Source organism: Narcine bancroftii, chromosome 3 (genome assembly GCF_036971445.1).
Source record: "Narcine bancroftii isolate sNarBan1 chromosome 3, sNarBan1.hap1, whole genome shotgun sequence".
NCBI classification, from domain to species: Eukaryota; Metazoa; Chordata; class Chondrichthyes; order Torpediniformes; family Narcinidae; genus Narcine; species Narcine bancroftii.
In genome coordinates this window covers 259,639,868-259,660,235 of record NC_091471.1, presented here as the reverse complement: position 1 = coordinate 259,660,235, position 20,368 = coordinate 259,639,868, and the positions used below count along the sequence as shown (strand labels likewise).

Sequence of the window (20,368 nt, the reverse complement as noted above, 5' to 3'; positions counted from 1 at the left end):
GGTTCACTTACCTGTGTGTGTAAAAGTCGAGAAAAGGGGTGGGGGGGGAGGAGGAGAAGGTGTGAGGAGAGAAGGGGTGGGGAGGAGAGAGGGGGAAGAGGAGAAGAGAGCTGGGGGTGAGGGAGAAAAGAAAGAGGGATTGGGAAGAAGAGTGAGGTGGTGAAGGGAGAAGAGAGGGGTATGGAAGAAGAGTGAGAAGGGGTGGGGAGACGAGAGAGTCCAGGAATGCAGAAGCATGGAGAGGTCAGAAGTATATCCAGGTCCACCACAGACTCTGACCTCCCATCCACTGCTGAGGTGAGGTGCTGCGTCAGGAAGGGAGCCAACATCATGAAGGACCTTCACCTCCCTGGCTACAACCTCTTCTTACAGCTCGCTTTAGGAACTGAAACCCAGCACTTCTAAGTTCAACAGCAATGCAACCAGCTGATATACTTTTGATGGTGCATTTGTAGAAGTTTGATAGAGTATCTGATGACATGCCAAATCTCCTCAGACTTTTTAAGGCATTGGTGTACCTTCTTCATGGTTCCCTCAATGTTCTGGCTCAAGAAAAGGACTTTTTTAAAAAGAGATACAGCAATGGTAACAGGCCCTCCCAGCTCATGAGCCCGTGCCACCCAAATGCACAATGGGACCACTTAATCCATTAGCCCTGTGCATCATTGGAACATGGGAGTAAACTGGAGCACCCGGAGGAATCCCACGCAGCCATGGGAGAATGAACAAACTCCTTACAGACAGTGCTGGATTCGAACCTGGCTCACTAGTGTTGCATTAATGTTATGCTAACCACTGCACTAGTGTTCTGCCCTTTGTTCTGAAGTATGAACGCCCAGGAACTGGAAAATTCTAACTCTTTTCACCTCCTTTCCATCAATGCAGATGGCCTCTCCTTCTTAAAATCAAAAATCAGATTCTTGGTCTTGGTAATGTCAAGATTGTGGTCTGGCAGCAACCAACCACGTTCTCCATCCTGTTCAGGTAGTCCTTAACTTCTGACCTAGGAGTCATGTCCACCCGCACGTATGACTGAATTTAAAAAAAAATTATTAAAACGACTGTACAAGTACATATTTTGAATTAAAAGTACTGTATACAGTGGTTCCCCACTCCCGGCAACAGCCAGAAGCTCCTGCTCCCGGAGGCAGGCCAAGGTCCCCGAGTTATGATCAATCCAAGTTACAACCAACCTGTCGGTCTCAATTATGATCGTAAGTCGGGAACTACCTGTATTCAGTTTCTTTCCAACAGCTATCAGGCTCTTGAACCTCCCCTTGGTTCACTAATCATGGACTGCTTCTAAAGCAAAAAAAAGGACAGCGCTATTGAAATTCACTTTTTTACATGATTACTGTGAATATTTATATATATATATATATTTATGTATGAATTTTGTCTCTTTTAATTAAATTAAATTAGTTTACAATCAGAGTTTTTCTTTACAAGTACCTGTTCAGCTGCAACCAAAAAGAACTTTGGTGTATTTTATTTTAAGACACTTTGCACAGTAACAGACCCTTTCAGCCCTCGAGACCACGCTGCCCAATTACACCCAATTAACCCTACAATCCCCAGTATGTTTTGAATGGTGGGAGGGAGCTGGAGCTCCCGGGGAAAGCCCAAGCAGACACGCGGAGAATGTGCACACTCTTTACATACGGCGTGAGATTTGAACCCCGGTCCCAATTGCTGGCATTGTAACAGGATTGCGCTAACCACTTTGCCAACTCTGCCGCCCATATGTACATTGTACAATGTGTTTGACAATAAATCATCACCGTTCGTGCTCTGAGGATTTATTAAAGGATAAAACATTTGAATATTTTTTGACTTGCAGAATAAATCAAGTTGATCCAGTGGAGGTGGTATAGTTGGACTTAAAGAAGAAATTTCTTCCCATGCAAGAAATAATTTTAAAAGTTGGAGTGGATGAGGGAGAAACTGGTTGCACTGGAGATTGGTTAACAGACAGAAAATGGAGATTAGGAATAAACAGGTCAACTTTCAGTTGGGAGGTTGTGATTACTGAGATTATACAGGGATTGCGTTGGACTCCAGCTGTTCACAATATACATCAACGATATGGACCTTGGACATACGTGTAACGTTTTCACACTCACACTGGTAATACAAAGTGAGGTGGCCGTGTGGGCTGCCAGGAGGAGATAACAGTGGGGGTGCAGACAGGCTCAGTGAGTGGAGGCGTCAAAATATAACGTTGAAAGATTTGAGAACACCCACTTGGGTTCAAAAGTAAGGGAAAGGCGAAACATGCTTTCCAAATGGTGGGAGATTGTAAAGTGTTGGTGCTCAGAAGGGCCTGGGTGGCTGGAAAACAGATTACTAAAGATCGCTATGGAGGTTCAACAAGAATTAGGAGGGCAAATGGAATGCAGGCCTTTATTATAAGAGGATTTGAGTATAAATATTTTTAAAAAAAAGCCGTAAGACATAAAAACCATGAGCAAGCCAGTTCGTCCCTTGTTTGTGTTTTGCTGCCCCACAGGGCTGATTTCTCATCTTGGTGCATTTTCCTCATTGACCCCAATATTCCCTGATTTCATTGCCCTTCACTGACTGAGCCTTCACAATCTCTTGGGCATGGAGTTCCATCGATTCACTGCTGTCAGGATGAAGACATTTCTTTTCCTCTTTGCCCTGCAAAGCTGACACCTTGTTGGTCTGTCAAATTTCTCCTGATTATGATGAGCGCGATTCCAGGAATTGATTCAGGAGATTGTGTTTAGGGCAGGATGTTCTTATGAGAGGGGAGAGTAGTATGGGGAGGGAAGAGGAATTGAGACTGCAGTGTCTGAACCAGAGATCATTCTCAGAACAATAGGTCAGTCTTCAGGACAGCGGGGCAGCATTGTTAGTGTACTGGTTACAGCACCAGCGACCAGAGTTCAAATCCAGCACTGTCTGTAAGGAGTTTGTACGTTCTCCCCATGTCTGCATGGGTTTCCTCTGGGAGCTCTGGTTTCTTCCCACCCTTCAAAATGTATCGGGGATGTAGGTCAATCAGGTGTAATTGGGTGGCACGGGCTCATGGGCTAAAAGGGCCTGTTACGATGCTGTATGTCTAAAGTCTTTTTAAAAATATATACCCTACTACACAGAAGGAGGCCATTTTGTCCATCTGTTCCATGTTGGCTCCTGTGAAAATGTTTTAATTATTCCCATTCATATCTTGATGAAGAAGGGTTCAAGCCCAAAATGTTGATTATATATAACTGCTGAGTTTCTCCAGCATTTCTAAAGTTTTTATTACCATTATTCCCATTCACCCTTTCCATATTTTACAGTACCCCTTCAACTTATTGTCTCTCAGACATGCCAGGATAGCCTGAAGATAAACTTGCAAGTTGAGTCAGTGGTGAAGAAGGCAAACGCAATACTGGCGTTCATTTCAAGAGGAATAAAATACAAGAGCAGGGATGTGATGTTGAGGATTTATCAGGCACTGGTGAGATCTCACTTGGAGAACCGTGAACAGTTTAGGGCTCCTCATTTATGAAAGGATGGGCTGATGTGAGAAAGTGTTCAGAGAAGGTTCACAAGGATGATTCCTGGAATGAAAGGGTTATCATATGAGGAGCTCTTGACCTGTTCCCTTTGGAATTTGGGAGAATAATGGGGGATCTCACTGAAGCATTTTGAACATTGTAAGGCGTGAGCAGAGGTGATGTAGAAAGATTGTTTCCCACAGTGGAAAAATCTAGGACAAGAGGGCACAATCAGCACTGACGGGCTTCCAGTTAGAACAGAGATGCAGAGGAATTTCTTTACCCAGAGGTGCTGATTCTGTGGAATTTGTTGCCTCAGGCAGTTGTGGAGGTCAGGTCATTGGGTTTATTTAAGGGAGAGATTGAGACGGTCTTGATTAGCCAGGGCATCAAAGGTTATGTGGAGAAAGCCGGGCAGTGGGGCTGAGTGGAAAAATGAATCAGCTGATGATTTGAATGGCAGCACAGACTCGATGGGCTGAATGGGCTATTTCTGCTCCTATGCTTTATGGCCTTAACTCCCTTTGGATTCTAAGGGGCAATTTATTACAGCCAAATAACCTAGGAGCACATCATTAGGACAAAACCAGAGCTCCCAAAGGAACCCTGTCATCAAGGATTGGATGTGCAAACTCCACAGACAATACCCGAGATCAGGACTGAACCTGGGTCCCTGGAGTTGTGAGGCAGGCAGCAGTAGGTGATCAGCCTCCATGACCAGAAATTCCTTTATAGCTATTTGGCCCTTCTAACGTGCTCCACCATTCTTCCAGATTACAACCAACCATCAACCTCAGCCTTCCAGCAATACCCTCATTTTCCTTGATTTTCTCAACTCCCAGAAATCTATCAATTTTCTCAATGATTGAATCTCCACAGAGGATTCCCCACCCTTCACCCCCAAGGCTCAAGAATTCCAAAAGTTCATCAGTCTCTCAGTAAAGAAATTTCTCCTCAATGCAGTTATTAATGGTCTACCTCTTTCTCTGAAACGGTGACACCTGGTTCGAGATTCTTCACCCCTCTAGTCTGTCAAGTCCTCTAAGAATCGTAGCAAGGTCCTGAATCTTTTGAATCAGCTAAGTACGTCCAAGGTGAAGGTCAATAGGTCAGTAGGTCAAGGTGAAGGTCAGCTAAGTACGTCCAAGGTGAAGGTCAATAGATTTTTGGGAATTAAGGGGTAGGAGGAAGAGACTCACAGGTAGAAGATCTCCTGTGTTCATAAACACATTTGAGGAGCCAAATGGAACACCTCCAATTCTATTTCTTATAATAGTGAATCAGATTACATATATACCTCACAAAGATTAGCGTGTACAGAGCCGTTGTCATACCCACACTCCTGTTCGGCTCCGAATCATGGGTCCTCTACCGGCATCACCTACGGCTCCTAGAACGCTTCCACCAGCGTTGTCTCCGCTCCATCCTCAACATCCATTGGAGCGCTTTCATCCCTAACGTCGAAGTACTCGAGATGGCAGAGGTCGACAGCATCGAGTCCACGCTGCTGAAGATCCAGCTGCGCTGGGTGGGTCACGTCTCCAGAATGGAGGACCATCGCCTTCCCAAGATCGTGTTATATGGCGAGCTCTCCACTGGCCACCGTGACAGAGGTGCACCAAAGAAAAGGTACAAGGACTGCCTAAAGAAATCTCTTGGTGCCTGCCACATTGACCACCGCCAGTGGGCTGATATCGCCTCAAACCGTGCATCTTGGCGCCTCACAGTTTGGCGGGCAGCAACCTCCTTTGAAGAAGACCGCAGAGCCCACCTCACTGACAAAAGGCAAAGGAGGAAAAACCCAACACCCAACCCCAACCAACCAATTTTCCCCTGCAGCCGCTGCAACCGTGTCTGCCTGTCCCGCATCGGACTTGTCAGCCACAATCGAGCCTGCAGCTGACGTGGACTTTTACCCCCTCCATAAATCTTCATCCGCGAAGCCAAGCCAAAGAAAAATAGTTGATACCATGTAGACCTCGACCCTCTATTTTTGGCCCCAAATCTTGTACTTTCCATATAACGTGTATGAAATTCGACCCCCCCCACCCCCTATTTTTGGGTCCGGCCACCTGCCCATCCAAGCTCTCAACACCCCGTCTGCGGACTCTCGCCTAGGCCCTGGCCACCTACCCACCAGAGCTCCCAACAGCGGACCCTCACCTCGGTCACCCGCCCATCTGAGCTCCCAACTCCCCAACTGCGGACTTACCACCTGGTCCCGACCACCTGACACTCCAAACGAAACAGGTACTTACTGTGGTCAAAAGTAGTATGCATAAACCCATTAAATTTTACCCTAAAAATTGGTCCACAAAATTCAACTACCTGTATTTCTTGAGCATATATGGTAGATATTTACCACTGCCCAGTTAAAAGACCCTTTTTATCAAATTTTAGATTGATAAAAATTTTAGTATTAGATCTTGAATTTAAATGTCTCCGTAGCTGTGATCAAACAAGTCATTTCATCACTGGCCCAGAACTGTGGCTGCCAGTCCAGTGTGAATGACTGATGCTGTCACCCATGGGACAGATTCAATAGCAAGAGGGAATTGAATAAACACTTGGGACCAGGAAAACGAATGTTTCGTGTGGACAGAGCAGAAATATGGCACTGGCTGAAAGCCAACATAGTTCAATGAAATCGAATGGCCTCCCTCTCTACTGGATCATCGTATCTGATTCTACATGAGCTTCAAAAGTGATTCCGATCTCCAGAAATCAGCCCTAACTTCATAATGGTTTAAAGTTAGACACAGCTTTCTGAACATGAGCACCAGAGATCTCCCCCAGCATCCTGGAATCAACATTTAGTCAATGTCATTGAATCAGATTGACTGGTTATTACCTCATTGCTGCTTGTCAGAGATTGCTGCGTGTAAATGGACTCCAGATGTCCTGGGATACAATAGTGGCTTTGACAGACAAGTCTCCCATTGGCTGCGAGGTGATTTCAGATGGACTGCATTGGTGAAAGGTGCAGGAGGAATGCAAGTCCGTGGGGGGAGGGAACCGTCCTTAAACCATTGACCTGGACGAGGGTGTTTTCTCTATGGGGAGTGGTCACATCGCCGATCAGTTATTCAATAAATCGACTGCAGTGAGACACAGATCTCTGCAGACGATGTGATGCTGCTGGTACCTTGAAGAAGGGCTCAGGTCCGAAACGTGGGTAATATACTTCCTGTAGACCCTGCGTGACCGGCTGGGTTCCTCCAGCATTTCTGTGCCTTTACTTGAATAAATCAACTGCAGTTCAGTGATCAGAGATTGAAAAATACTCATCAATAAGGACTCAGACAAGATCAGGAGAGAAACAGAGCAATGAACTTCAACCCTTCACACATATACCCTGCTTCTACTGCTATATTCAGGAGTAACAGTCAGAAAGTAGGAAGAGGGGACAGAGAGAGTGAGTGAGAAAGAGTGAAAAGGAGAGAAAGGGAGAGAGAGAGAGGGAGAAACCAATTAGACAGACACTGATGGAGAGACAGTGACAGAATCATGGTGAGATGTGGGCTTTAATTCGTCAAAACCTTGCTCCCTCCCCCACCACTTAAAGTTTTGGTGCTTTGACAAGTCATTGACAGAGATTCCCAGAGATGGAGCCTGGATTTGGTTCGGTCGCATGGTAGAGAGATCTCCATAGTACGACTCTCGGCTTCCTCCATGGCCTACTGATTAAATGGAACGGTGTGGACGATTGAACTGCTCGTTTACAAAGCGAACACCACAGAAAAATGTGTCATTGTCCAAACTTCCCTGCCAGCTTCATAAGAATTAGTGAGTGCTATTTCAGACTTAGATGGATGATTCTTCTCTTGGTTTGAGACAGTTCAGCCTGAGGAAATAGCATCTCACATAAAGGACAACGTTCCATTAAGGGTGGCAATGGTTAGCCTAGTGGTTAGTGTAATGCTGTTACAGCCCCAGCGATCGAGGTTAAATCTGTATCTGCCTGGGTTTTCCCTGGGGGCTCTGGTTTCCTCCCACCCTTCAAAAAAAACATACCATGTTTGTAAGTCAATTGGGTGTAATTGGGCGGCATGGGCTCGTGGTCCAAAAGGGCCTGTTACTGAGCTGTATGGCTCATTTATTTTTAAATGTTGTCAATTATTTTTCTTCCCTGTCAACTCGCTTTGAATCATTTCTGCCTCAGGAATCCTGGATCCCTCAGCCCTTCTCTCTATCTTGGGTCCAAAGTCCACTACTTCTGGGTTCCAGTTCCAACAGTTTTGCTCATTTGCTGTGCGGCTGATCCATTGTCGAGGTACATGTTGGCCTGTGGGAAGCCTCGGTGACTATTTCGACCCTTCCTCTTCCTCACTGGGTATGAGTAGAGCAGATATTTTGTGACCACAATATGCCCCAATCACACATCATCCTGGACTGGATATATACACCAGACTCCCAACTTGGGCAGAACCCTAGAACTCCCTATTAGCCTCTCATCACTATTTTGGAGCCTCTCCACCTCCTCCTCTTGTCCCCTGATCCTCCCACCACTCCTTTTCCTTCCTCCCCATCGTCCCTCTACCCTCTTTAATGGCCCCTCTCTTCTACTGTCAGTAGTCCACGTCACACCCATTTACCTTTCTCTATCCCCAGTGGCCACTCTCCACATCCCCCCCAATGGCTCCACTCCTCCATCCCTTTGAATAACCCCTTTTTCATCAAGCTCCCCCCATCTCCTCGATTGAAACCCACAGTCTCTGGGCCCCTCCTCCCATTGCTATCCCCTTCTCCCCTCCCGGTTGAACTACCCTCCCTCAGTGTCTGCCTCCTGAGATTCCTCAGGGCCACAATTATAAAAAAGAATGAACAGCTGTAACACTCAGCTGCTGGCCTGATTTCCAATCCCCAAAAGGGCCAGTGTCTTGTGACACTCTGCGTCACATTTATAAAAACCTGTGATAGACAAAAAAAAGGAAGGACATTTATCTGTGTCAGTGACAGAGAGAGTCTGTCCACTCCAAAATGGGGGATAAATGGTGGAGGAGCAGAGTGGGAGGTAAGCAAGAAGAAGAGAAGCTCACGGTCAGAACAATGAGGAGAGGTGAGGGGGAGAGTGGAGGAGGAGAAGAGGGGAGGAGGAGAAGTTGGGAGGAGGAGGAGAGGGGAGGGGAAGAGGAGGATCGGGGAGGAGGAGGAGAGGTGAAGGGAAGAGGGGAGGAGGAGAGGAAGAGAAGGAGAGGGGAGGAGGAGAAGAGGGGAGCAGGAGAAGAGAGGAGGAGGATTAGGGGAGGAGGAGGAGAGGTGAAGGGAAGAGGGGAGGAGGAGGGGAAGAGAAGGAGGGGAGGAGGAGAAGAGGGGAGCAGGAGAAGAGGGAAGAAGGAGGAGGAGAAGTGGGGAGGAGGAGGGGAGAAGGGGAGGAGTGAGAGAAAAGATGGGGAGGGGTCAGGGGAAGGGGCGCAGGAGAGATAGGGGAAAGGAGAGGGATGGGGATGTGGAGAAACAGGGATGGGGAGAAAGGGGGAGAGAGATTGATAGAGTGAGTGCGTTGGAAGAAATGTTGAGATTTCTTGGAATATGAATTTACAAAGAGCAATTCAGGCAGAAAGGATTAAAGTTAAACGTTAGAATCGGTAATTCTGTAAATGGCAGGGTCTCTAGTTTGTAAGTCCCTCGCACATTGAACTGCAGAGAAAGCATCAAGTTGGCACCATAAAATCCTCCAAATCCCACCAGAATGTAAATCGACACCTTTCTCCAGACCCAGGCCAACATCCTGACCACTTTTTTCCACTCTGTCATCTATCATGAGGAGCGTTCATCACTTGCAGGCCTGAAACCAGACTCCCGAAACGGATGCTCTGCTCCAGGCTCCGCCATGAGTGAAAAGAGGAAACAACCCAGGAATGTTGCCATACCACAGAAAGGATGTAATCAAACTGGAGAGAGGGCAGAACGGATTCACAAACTTCGGGGGCTGGAGGGCCAGAGTTATAAGGAGAGGCTGGGACTGTTCCCTAGAGAGAAGGAAGTTGAGGGGGTGACCTTATAGAGGTTTATAAATTCATTAGGGGCATGGATAAGGTGAATGGGTTTCAGGTGAGATGGGAAATATTTAAAGAAGATCTGTGGGATAGATTTTTCACAGCAGGTGCTGGGTATATGGTACAAAATGGAAGATGAAGTGTCGATGGGTACAATTACATAGGAAAAATATAGAGGGATATGAGCCCAATACGAACAAATGAGACTAATGGGTAGGTAGTATGGACAAGATGGGCCCAAGGGCCTATTTCCATGCTCTATGACTGTTCTCAAATCCTCCTTAAGAGAATTCCTGATCCATCACCACTCCTCAAACAATAATTCAAAATCACTACAATTCTTGAGTGCACTCATCAGGGGAACATAGTGGAAACAGTGCTAAACTACCCACCCTTCCATCTCACTAAGAAGTACCCCCTCCACATTTGTGGCACAGACTGCAGGCCCCACTTCTCAGCTGCCCCATGACCCACAGAACTGGAGTAGAGCCAAGTCGTCCAGCTAAGAGAGAATAGATGTCCCCTCTGCAGTCCTCGCCTGATGAGTGGGGTCGGCACCAGGAGGTCACTGCCTCTTCCCTGTCACGAACGCAGCCCGGCCCACAGTCTCTGCAATGGGAGGTTGAGGGGCATCTGGGGGCTTGCTGAATCCAACAGAAAATTCCCATGAAAAAACAATAAAACCCAAGTGGTTGAAGAAATTCAACAGGCCAGGCAGCATCTGTGTAGGAAATGGACGGACAGAAAGAAAAAAAGTCTGCAGATGTTATGATTGTAGTCAAAAAAACAGAAATGCTGGAGGAACTCACCCAATCTCACATCGTCCATAGGAGGTAGTGATGTATTACCCATGTGACAGGTTGAAACCCTGTTTCAGTACTATGTTATGTCCATTTCTCTACATGGATGCTTCCTGACCTGTTGAGAAGCTTGTTTCTCACTCAAAATTCCAGCATCTGCAGACTTTTATGTCACCTATAAATTCCCCTATCAGGAGGCCATTCCCACTGCAGACAAAATACAGGCAGAGACACCACTTCAATACTTCTCAAGTGTCAGGACTCCAACTCCAGCACTCAGGTGCATGCGTACACACCCACACACACAACGCGCACACCCACAGCACCTGCCCACCACGTGCACATACGCACCCACACACATAACGCGCACGCACACACTACTGAGTTGTGGCTCCAAGCATGATGCTAACCAGGTAACCGCATCCAGTTCACAGCCCTCATTCTGGAGCAGTCACTGCCCACCCAGAGGGATCAGACACAGGCAGGGCAAGAGTAGCAAATGCTGCGCCCCTGGATTTTCAAAGCCTCTATGTTTATGTTATGAATTCTGAGAAACATTTTTGTTTTCATCTTTGTGAGGCAGCTATGAGATACCAGTCTGTTAATAACCCCGTTTAAAGGTTATAATTGGAGTTATTAACACACTTTCCCCACCAGCTTGGGCGATGGCTCAACGCAAGGGCAATGGACATCTTGGGTACCCATAATCCCCCACGCAGCCCTTGTCAACACCAGGGAAACACAGAGCGGTTCCAGTTGCGTGGGGGATTGTGGGTGTAGCTCGATCAATGACCTCTCGCAGGCACAAAGTGCATGACCAAAGGCTTTAATGTCCTGAAACCTCCATGCTTCTGGGCCGGATCCATGGCTGATACTGATAGAGGAGACGAAGGCTCTCAGCCTTTATTGGGAAAACGACCCGGTGGAGTTACCAGGCCGGAGGCATGCCAGCCTGTGCAGTCCATTGAGCTCCACCACCTGCATTACCGTGTTCAACCACGATGGGTACCAAAGACAGCCATTGATCCTGCATGCTGCCGCAAGTTTTGTTTTAACAAAATGTGTAAGTATAGCGGTGGCTACACTGCTCCTGCAATAACACACGCAACCAGAAGGGTTGAGCTCAGTGAGCAGACTAGTTTATTGCAGGCTGCTGGGCTGCACTTATACTCCCAGCCCGGACCTGGCTGAGAACCGGGCTGGAGGGCGCTGACGTCACCCAGGCATCATGTGGTCCCCAAGCCCCAAGCTGGAAGGAAGGGAAACCTCCAACGGCGCCATTTTCGCCGGCTGCCCCGAAGCGTGGCTTACAAGCAGGGCTGGTTTGCCTGCCTTGTGGTGAGCCGCCACACAAGTAAGTTTTAACAGGGGAGGAGAGGGGCACAATCCCCCCCCCCCCCACCCTCACTGTGCATGCACCAGCTGGCACTATTTAGGGCCCCTTTAAAATATTTGCTACAGGCCTTGCAATATCTTAATCTGGTACTGGATGCAACAACCAAGGCTGCTTTACCCTCTGCCGAATTCAGGGCAGTCTTCTCTGTCGAAGGAAACAGTAGAGGCTGCCTCATTAAATGCATTCATAAGAGAGTTAGATAGATTTTTGTGCATAGTAAGGGTTTTTTGGGAAAAGGCAGGTTGGTGGAGCTGAGTACACAGTCAGATCAGCCACGACCTGATTAAATGGGAAGCAGGCTCGACAGGTCAGATGGCCTACTCCTGCTCCTGTTTCTTCTGCTCTTAACTGGCCCACCCCCCACCCAACGGTCACCTGACAGGTCTTCAGGACAAAATGGTGGAGCTTAACACATGCGAAAAAGCATTCACAAGCACCTTCAGATGGAAATCTGTTCATGACCCACCTCAATCCCCTGCCAAGTCAAACCTCTCCTCATTGTAACAAGACCAGCTGAAGGCACTGGATGCAGTAAAAAGCTCTCCACCTTCAAGGGAGTATTGAAATTCCTACCAAACATCCACCGGTCCATTATTCCACTTCCATGGAGGCTTCATTCATGTTACATTCAATCAACTTGTACCAGATATCTAATATTTCTTCCAAAGATGTTTCAGAAAAGAGATGGGAACCTGAAGTTATTGGGGATCAAAGAGAAAGCTCCCTACACTGGCTGGAGTCATACCCTGCACAATGTGGTATGGGATGGTTGTCTGAAGAGGGCATGCAAAATCATTGAGGACCCCTTCCACCCTGCCCGCAGCATCTTTCGGCTGCTCCTATCAGGAAAGAGATACAGGAGGATCAGAGCCAGCACCACCAGGCTGAGGAACAGCTTCTTCCCACAGGCAGTGAGAATGAACGACCAAAGGAACTGATCACACTCTCCCTCCAAGACTCTCATATTCATGAAACTATATTTATTTATTTGTATAGATGAATACTTGTCCTGCATGTGTATTGTTTGCAAAGTTTTGGACCAAGAATTGGAGAATGCTCTTTGTCGGGTTGTACTTGTACTATAAAATGACAATAAACCTGACAAACATTCACTGGAACCCAATCATTGCAAACCAAATCACTCCAGAAGCACCACTGACTTCGTTCAAGTCCAACCCATCTTTGTCAATGTTCTTCCCTTTATCGGAGTTCAGGTCAGGATACGTATTGATGATTGGTCACAGTCCCTTTCCCAGGTTACGATTCAAGCTGACCCTCACATAGGGAGAGCTGAACAACTCTCAGGAGGCTGATTCAATGGCAAAACAAATGCCACATTCTACCCATCTCCAGCAACAGGGAGTGTAATCAATGGATTTACTGCTCAATTCCCCACTAACAACATTCTGGAACAACCACTGACCGGAAATTTAACTCAACTGGCCATAACGTGAGGACTACATGAGCAAATTAGAGGCCGTGTATCGTGGCACCTCCTGACACTTCAAGGACTTCAATGGCATAAGGTAACAGAGGTGTCCACTTGAACGATATACGGCATCCTTAAATGAACAAGGGCAGTTTCCTGGTTGATTTGCCTGGAATTTTCTCCAAGGTATTCAACAGCAAACTTGGAAATGTCTTTCCTGAGTGGCTTTTTGTTGTGTTGCTGGCATTATACTCACAGATTAAACAAACCTTCAAAGGCTTCTGGCAATTTCCAAGTTGATTTCAGCTCACTCTTGGCATCATACCACTCCCAGCAACAATCAATGCATTGCTGTCCAATCTTTACATCCCCTAATTAATCACTAACATTTCCTGATCTTATTTACCATGTATCCCCATTCTGGATCTCTCTGGACTTCCTGGTACAGTGCCCTCCAGATCCCCCCACTACTCTCGTCTCCACTTATAACAAGTCTGTGAAACCTTGAACAAATCTGGTCAGTAAGTAGCGAGAGCTTCCAGGAATCCAACTCTAAGCATCTGTGACTATCAAAGGCCACATCAGCCTGTCTTCAGTCTCACAGCCCTGTTCTACATCCCAGGTTCAAATTCATTCCCGACACCATGTTGTTCCAGGTGTAAAACTCTTGAGAAAAGAAGACAAGGTTGCTCACCGTTGGAACCTGAAACTTAAAACTATTTTCTAATTTCTACATTCCAGCTAAACAACAATTTTACCCTGACCCGAGGATGTAATCATTTTACCAATGCACTTTGTAAAATTAAAGGGACGCAGCAGAACAATACACTGTGTTAAATTATTCAGTATCAAACATCGGGCTGTTTGTTAGGTTGAACTTACAGACACACGAGATGCCAAACCAAAGGAAAAAAGAATGAGTGATGGCCAAGTTCAGAGTTTTAAAGAGGAACTTATGGGAAGAGGGAGCTGGAGCAAGACAGAGAGAGGGAAAATTTTGGAAAGGGAATTCCAGAACTTAGATTCAAGGAACCTGATGAAACATTAAAGTCTGTGATTGTACTAAAAACACTCAGAAGTGCAAGGCCGTGGATCGCGAGGCGATTCAAATGTCCAGTGATCGAAAGGCCAGAGCTGGAGGGGTGGGGGTGATGTTGGAAGGACGTGGGGTTAAAGGTTTCCTCAGGCTGGGCCAGCACACAGAGGGGCAGCAACGTAAAGGAAGTTAGTTTGGAATAACCACAACCTCAGCAAAAAAGAGATTTGGAGAAATCCAAAAAAGGGGAAATAAAAATAAAAACAGGTTAATTGGCAGAGAGAAGAATACAATTACCAAATCTCAAGGGAGATGAGTAAGGGAGAGTGGAAGCGAGGGAGACAAAGTCTCCATAAAAGCAATTAACAGCAACAATGAGCTGCTGTAGAAAATGGTTAAGCTGTTGCAGAGATCAACCTTGTGTGAGGTGTTCTAGTTTACTCTGGTGAAGGTTATCAGGGATAAAATCAAAATACATGGTGAGATATTACACAGGACAATCTGTCAGGGGGTGGGGCACTGACTCCAGGCAATTTTCCTCCACCACACCTATTGGATCAATTCACAATCTGGTTGTGAATAAGCTTTTAGTTGTGAATTTAATTTTTTTGATTCTGGATTTATCTGCCCATACTTTCTCAAACTCGAAGCACGACTGGGACTCAGGTAAATGAGGCAGTGCAACTGTAGCGGGAGAGCTGTGGATTTGTACCCAGGCCCAGTGAAAAGGATCAGGGTTTTGTGGGAAATGGAACAAGTGGCCAGGATTGATAGAAGAGAAATTTCTCTGGAACTCAATGAGCGGGTTCCATTGTTGAGAATCTGCAACACAAATCATGACCAATGGCATCCAAGGTGCCTTCCTGGTGTGATGTTAGTGTCCCAGTATGAGGAGAGTGTCTCGGCATGAGGATGGTGTGAGGACAGTGTGGGGATGGTGTGAGGACAGTGTCCTGGTGTGGGGACGGTGCCAGGATGGTGTGAGGACCGTGTCCCAGTGTGGAGATGGATGGGTACCATGTCCTGGTGCGGGGGGAATCGTGTCCTGTTTTGAGGATGATGTCCCGCTGTGGGGATGGTGTGGCTCTGAGACCCAGGGTGGAGATTATGTGGGGACAGTGTGAGGATGGGTGGGGACCATGGCCCGGTATGGAGACTGAGTATGAGGATTGTATGAGGATGGTGTCCCAGTGTGGGACCGTGACCCAGTGTGGGACCGTGACCCAGTGTGGGACTGTGACCCAGTGTGGGGATGGGGGTCCCAGTGTGGGGATGGTGTGGGACCATATGAGGACAGTGTCCCAGTACTGGTGTGTGGATGGTATGGGACCGTGACCCAGTGTGGGGACAGTGTCCCAGTGTGGGGATGGTGTGGGACCGTGTCCCAGTGTGGGGATGGTGTGGGACTGTGACCCAGTGTGGGGACGGGGTCCCAGTGCGAGGACTGGAATGAATCCTGATTAATTTACTATTGAGTGTCATGAACTCTCACAAGGAACTCCAGTCTGCTCCTCACTGTTCCTCTTACAAAACTCCCCATCATTCTCAGTCTCTCACTCACTATGTCTCTGGCCTGCTTCATCTCCAAATGAAGGTGTCTCTTGGGAACCCACTCTCAGCTGTACCTAGATGTGGGTCAGGTGCCCTGGATCTCCCTTTCCTTGCACAGTCTCTCTTTACACAGCCTCCCTCTCTTCTTTCCCTTTCCTCGAATTCCATTTTCACAAGCCTGGATACATGTCCTCTCCTCTTTCTCTGCCTCTCTACTTCTCCTATACATCCCCCCACTCTCCCTTTCTCCCCCCCCCCCCACACACCCACTTTTCCCTAATCTTCTCTCAGAGCCCCACTCATCCCTCTGACCTTTTTCCAACCAACATTCTGCCTCTTTCAGCATCACCCCATCTCTCTCCCACCCTAATTCTCCCTGCCCCAGTTTCCCCCTCCATTACCCACTGGCTTATTTTTTGTTCCTCTCTGTTTTCTTTCTTTCGCTCCCTCCTTCTCTTCTTCCCCCCCCCACCCCCGCTCTTTTTCGGACTTTCTCCCACTTTCTCGCACTCACCCCATGTTGATCTCCAGCAGCCGCTTCCTCTCCCTCCGTTTCCGTGAGTCCCTCCGCTCCGCTTCCTTGCGCCTGTTGCTGGTGTTGGGCTCGGGCTCGTCGCGGCTGCTCGTCTCCGCCGCCGCCGGCTGCCCGCTGCCAGTCCCCGGGCTCCGAACCGCCGGTCCGCTCGCTGCCTGCATCAGAACAAAGTAACTAACGGGTCTCCGAATGCAGCTCGCTGCTGCCGTCTGTGGGAGAGAGAGAGAGGGAATGGGACGGAGGGCGGAGTGGAGAGTGGGAGGGGGACAGAGAGAGAGAGGGAGAGGAGGGGGGGAGCGGAGTGGAGAGATGGGGAGAGGGAGGAGAGGGGAGAGAAGGGGAGGAGGGTGTGAGGAGGGGGAGAGAGGGAGGAGGGTGAGTGGGAAGGGGAGAGAGGGAGGAGGGGAAAGGGGAGAGGGATGGAAGGAAGAGTGGGAGGGGAGAGAGAGGGAGGAGGAGAGGGAGGGGAGGAGGAAAGAGGGATGAGGGATGAGGGGAGAGTGGGAGGGGGAGAAGGAGGAAGAAAGAATGGAAGAAGAGGCAGATAGTGAGAAGGATGGGCAGAAGAGATAGAGAAGGGTATGGGAGAGGAGAAGGAGCAAGGAGGAGATGGATAGAGGAAGGCGGGTTGAAGGGGAGTGAGGGGAATATAGGGAGAAGGGGAGGGGTAGGGAGTGTGTTGGGGTGAGGGAGAAGGGGCATTGATGGATGGATGGAGATTGGTGGAGAGGGGCAGCACTGAAACAGAGAGATGGATGAGAATAAGAGGGGGAGACTGGGAGGGAGGAAGAGAATTGGGAGTGGGAAAGAGGGCTAGGCAAGGATTGGAAATGCGAATGGGAGGGTTGAGACGTTGAAGGAGAGAAGAGTGGAGTTGTGATGAGGGCAGTGAGAGGAGAGAGGAAAAAGTAGGGGAAAGAGTGGGAGGATCAGAATGGAGAGGGGAATGGGAGAAGAAAGGTGAGGAGGAGATGGGGAAAAGGTGCGGAGGGCAGGGGTAGAGGGGAAAATTAGCAGGCAAGAATAGGAGAGGGGATGGAGGAGAAGAGAAAGGGTTAAGGGAAAGATGGGAAGAGGGAAGAAATAGGAAATAGGAAGAGGATTGGGCAGTGGGCAAAATAAAAGTGAATGATGGGTAGAGAGAAAAAATGGAATCAATGATAAGGGAAATGATAGGTAGAAGGGAGAGGGGGAGATAGGATGGAGAAAAGGACAGTGTGAGGAGGGGATGGTGAAAGAAACAAAGAAATGGGAGGGAGGAGGAAGGTGATGCAAGGTGGTGGAACTGGCGTCACTAGTGGGGTGGGGGGGGGGGAGTGGACTGCATCAGGTGAGACCATTAGAGGGAGCAACAACAAAATGACTGTCTATAAAATTTTTGTGCAATGTTTCAGCAGAATTTATAAAAAATATCCCTGTATAGGTATTTCCCCAAATTATGTCTGTAAATTGGACCGAGGGATCGTCCGTTTCTCGGAGTGGACGTATGTCGGAATTGCGGACCTACCTTGTTAGTCCCGGGTTCCGCAGGCTGGGCGCGGCCATCTTGGTTCCTATGTGCATGCGTGAGTCTTCAGTTGGTGCTGCCTAGTGGGTTAGCGTATTGGAATTCAGTTGGCACATGTGCAAGAGTTAAGCACCCTCACAATATTGAACTTTCTCCCTTAATTCTTGCGCATGCACCAACCAAACTCCAATATGTGAACTGTGCATGCGCAAACCGAATACTCGCGCATGCACACAGGAATCAAGATGGCCACGCCCAGCCTATGGACCCCGGGGCGCCAACTAACAAGGTAAGTCCGCACATTTTGGCACTTACATACCCTGTACCCCTGTTACAGTTTGTCAAATACAACATAATCTGTGTAAATTTTATATTATTTTAACAAATTTTCGGTCGTATGTGCTGTAAGTCGCATAGGTCACAAGTCGGTAGTTATAACAACTACAAAATTTCCCGTAAGCTCATGGATCAATGTACCTACAAGGCTAAAACTTGATGCTCATTTACTTTTTGAGCCTTCTAATGTGCTCCGGTCAGACCTGTCATTATGACCAAATTATCTCTTCTTCTTCTTTGGCTTGGCTTCGCGGACGAAGATTTATGGAGGGGTAATGTCCATGTCAGCTGCAGGCTCGTTGGTGGCTGACAAGTCTGATGCGGGACAGGCAGACACGGTTGCAGCGGTTGCAAGGGAAAATTGGTGGGTTGGGATTGGGTGTTGGGTTTTTCTTCCTTTGTCTTTTGTCAGTGAGGTGGGCTCTGCGGTCTTCTTCCAAGGAGGTTGCAGCCCGCCGAACTGTGAGGCGCCAAGATGCACGGTTGGAGGTGAGATCAGCCCACTGGCGGTGGTCAATGGGGCAGGCACCAAGAGCTTTCTTTAGGCAGTCCTTGTACCTCTTCTTTGGTGCACCTCTGTCTCGGTGGCCAGTGGAGAGCTCGCCATAGAACACGATCTTGGGAAGGCGATGGTCCTCCATTCTGGAGATGTGACCTACCCAGCGCAGATGGATTTTCAGCAGCGTGGATTCGATGCTTGCGGACTCTGCCATCTCGAGTACTTCGATGTTGGAGATGAAGTCGCTCCAATGAATAATGAGGATGGAGCGGAGACAACGCTGGTGGAAGCGTTCTAGGAGCCGTAGGTGATGCCGGTAGAGGACCCATGATTCTTCGAATCCCATGGTTCCGTCTGTCCGCACCACAAGCATGCGCTGTTGTTTTCGTTGCTGGTGGTGTTTTTCTAGTAGATGCTTTTGTAAAATTTTCTGGTTTAAGCTACAATATCGTGGTCATTAATATTTGTGAATCTCGATCAATAACCTTTTTGAAATTAAGTAGCAATTAAAGGAAAAGAAGGAGAAAAATCAAAAAAAGATTCCGCTCAGTTACTAATAATGTTTCCTTACTGAATTTTCACTTTAACCACATGAAGCTGTGTAAATGTAAATACATTTAGGCTGTGCGTATAATATTGTAATTTAAAGGTGTAATTTCAATTTTGTTAGATGTTTATCTCACTACTATTGCTGTTACATTCAATGATATAAAGGGATTATGATTTATGATTAACATTAATACAAAAAAATTACTAAGGATTCTGTATGGGAGGAGGTCCATGGAGGAGAAGGGTGACACCATGAGTTACCGCACTGGGTGATACCAATCCTAGTGATGCCGCTGCCTGTTCTTGTTGCGTCTGGGGGCAGAGGGGGTCAGGGCAGATGTGCGGGAAGTGGAGGAGATGCAGTTAAGGGCTGAAATGATGGTGGTAGAGGGGGAGCCTGGTTTTTTGAAGAAGGAGCACACCTCGGATGATCTGGACTGGAAGGCATCATCTTGGGAGCTAATGCAGTGGAGGCAGAGAGAATTGAAAGAAAGGAATAGAATCCTTGCAGGCAGCTGGGTGTGGAGAAGTTTAGTTGAGGGAGTTATCAGATTGGTAGAAAATGTCTGCGGAAAGTTTGTCTCCTGACATGGAGTCAGTGAGATCAAGAAAGGGGAGAGTGTCATCGGAGATGCTGACATCTCCTAACGTCAGGGTCAAACACAGGTCCCTGTAGCTGTGAGGTGGCACCCCCAACTACCATCCCACCAGATCACCCTTCGGACTAAGCTTTTCATATTCAGTTTAGTAATCTTCGATTTCGTTTTTGTCCTTGATTTCCATTTGTCCTTATTAGAAGGTTCCTCTGGAACAGTAAGGTGGCAAGAATCTCCATCGAGAAATTAACATGGGATGCCCTGAGAGGATTACAGCTCCCAGATTTAAAAAAAATTATTGGGCAGCCCAGTCGAAGTTTTTTGCCTCGCTCTTTGAGGGGGGAGATGGACCATCCTGGGCACAAATTGAGCTGCACAAAGTGGGTGAGAGAATAGCAGGACATGTAATTAATGTTTGGTATAAAATAAATCAGCAGATTGGAATTAAGGTGGGGTTATCACCAAAAAAAGAGTCCCCGACTCAAAATAAGATCCTCTGCACCTGGTCTCACAAAGGGATCAGGTGTATGAAGGACTGTTATGAGCAGGGGAAATTTATGTAATTCAATCAGTTAAAAATACATATGGTTTGTTGAATAATTATTTTCTCTGCTATCTTCAACTGA

General features: G+C 47.6%; 1 protein-coding gene across 1 annotated transcript in view; it reads right to left on the bottom strand.

The window, feature by feature from the left end:
* LOC138758596 (homer protein homolog 3-like) overlaps positions 1-16,568 on the bottom strand; it is a 40,506-nt gene extending 23,938 nt beyond the window's left edge. The window contains exon 1 of the mRNA XM_069927793.1: positions 16,235-16,568. Coding sequence (XP_069783894.1) covers positions 16,235-16,416 — 182 coding nt within the window. The 5' untranslated portion in view covers positions 16,417-16,568. The remainder of the gene's footprint in view (positions 1-16,234) is intronic.
* Positions 16,569-20,368: the final 3,800 nt, after the last annotated feature.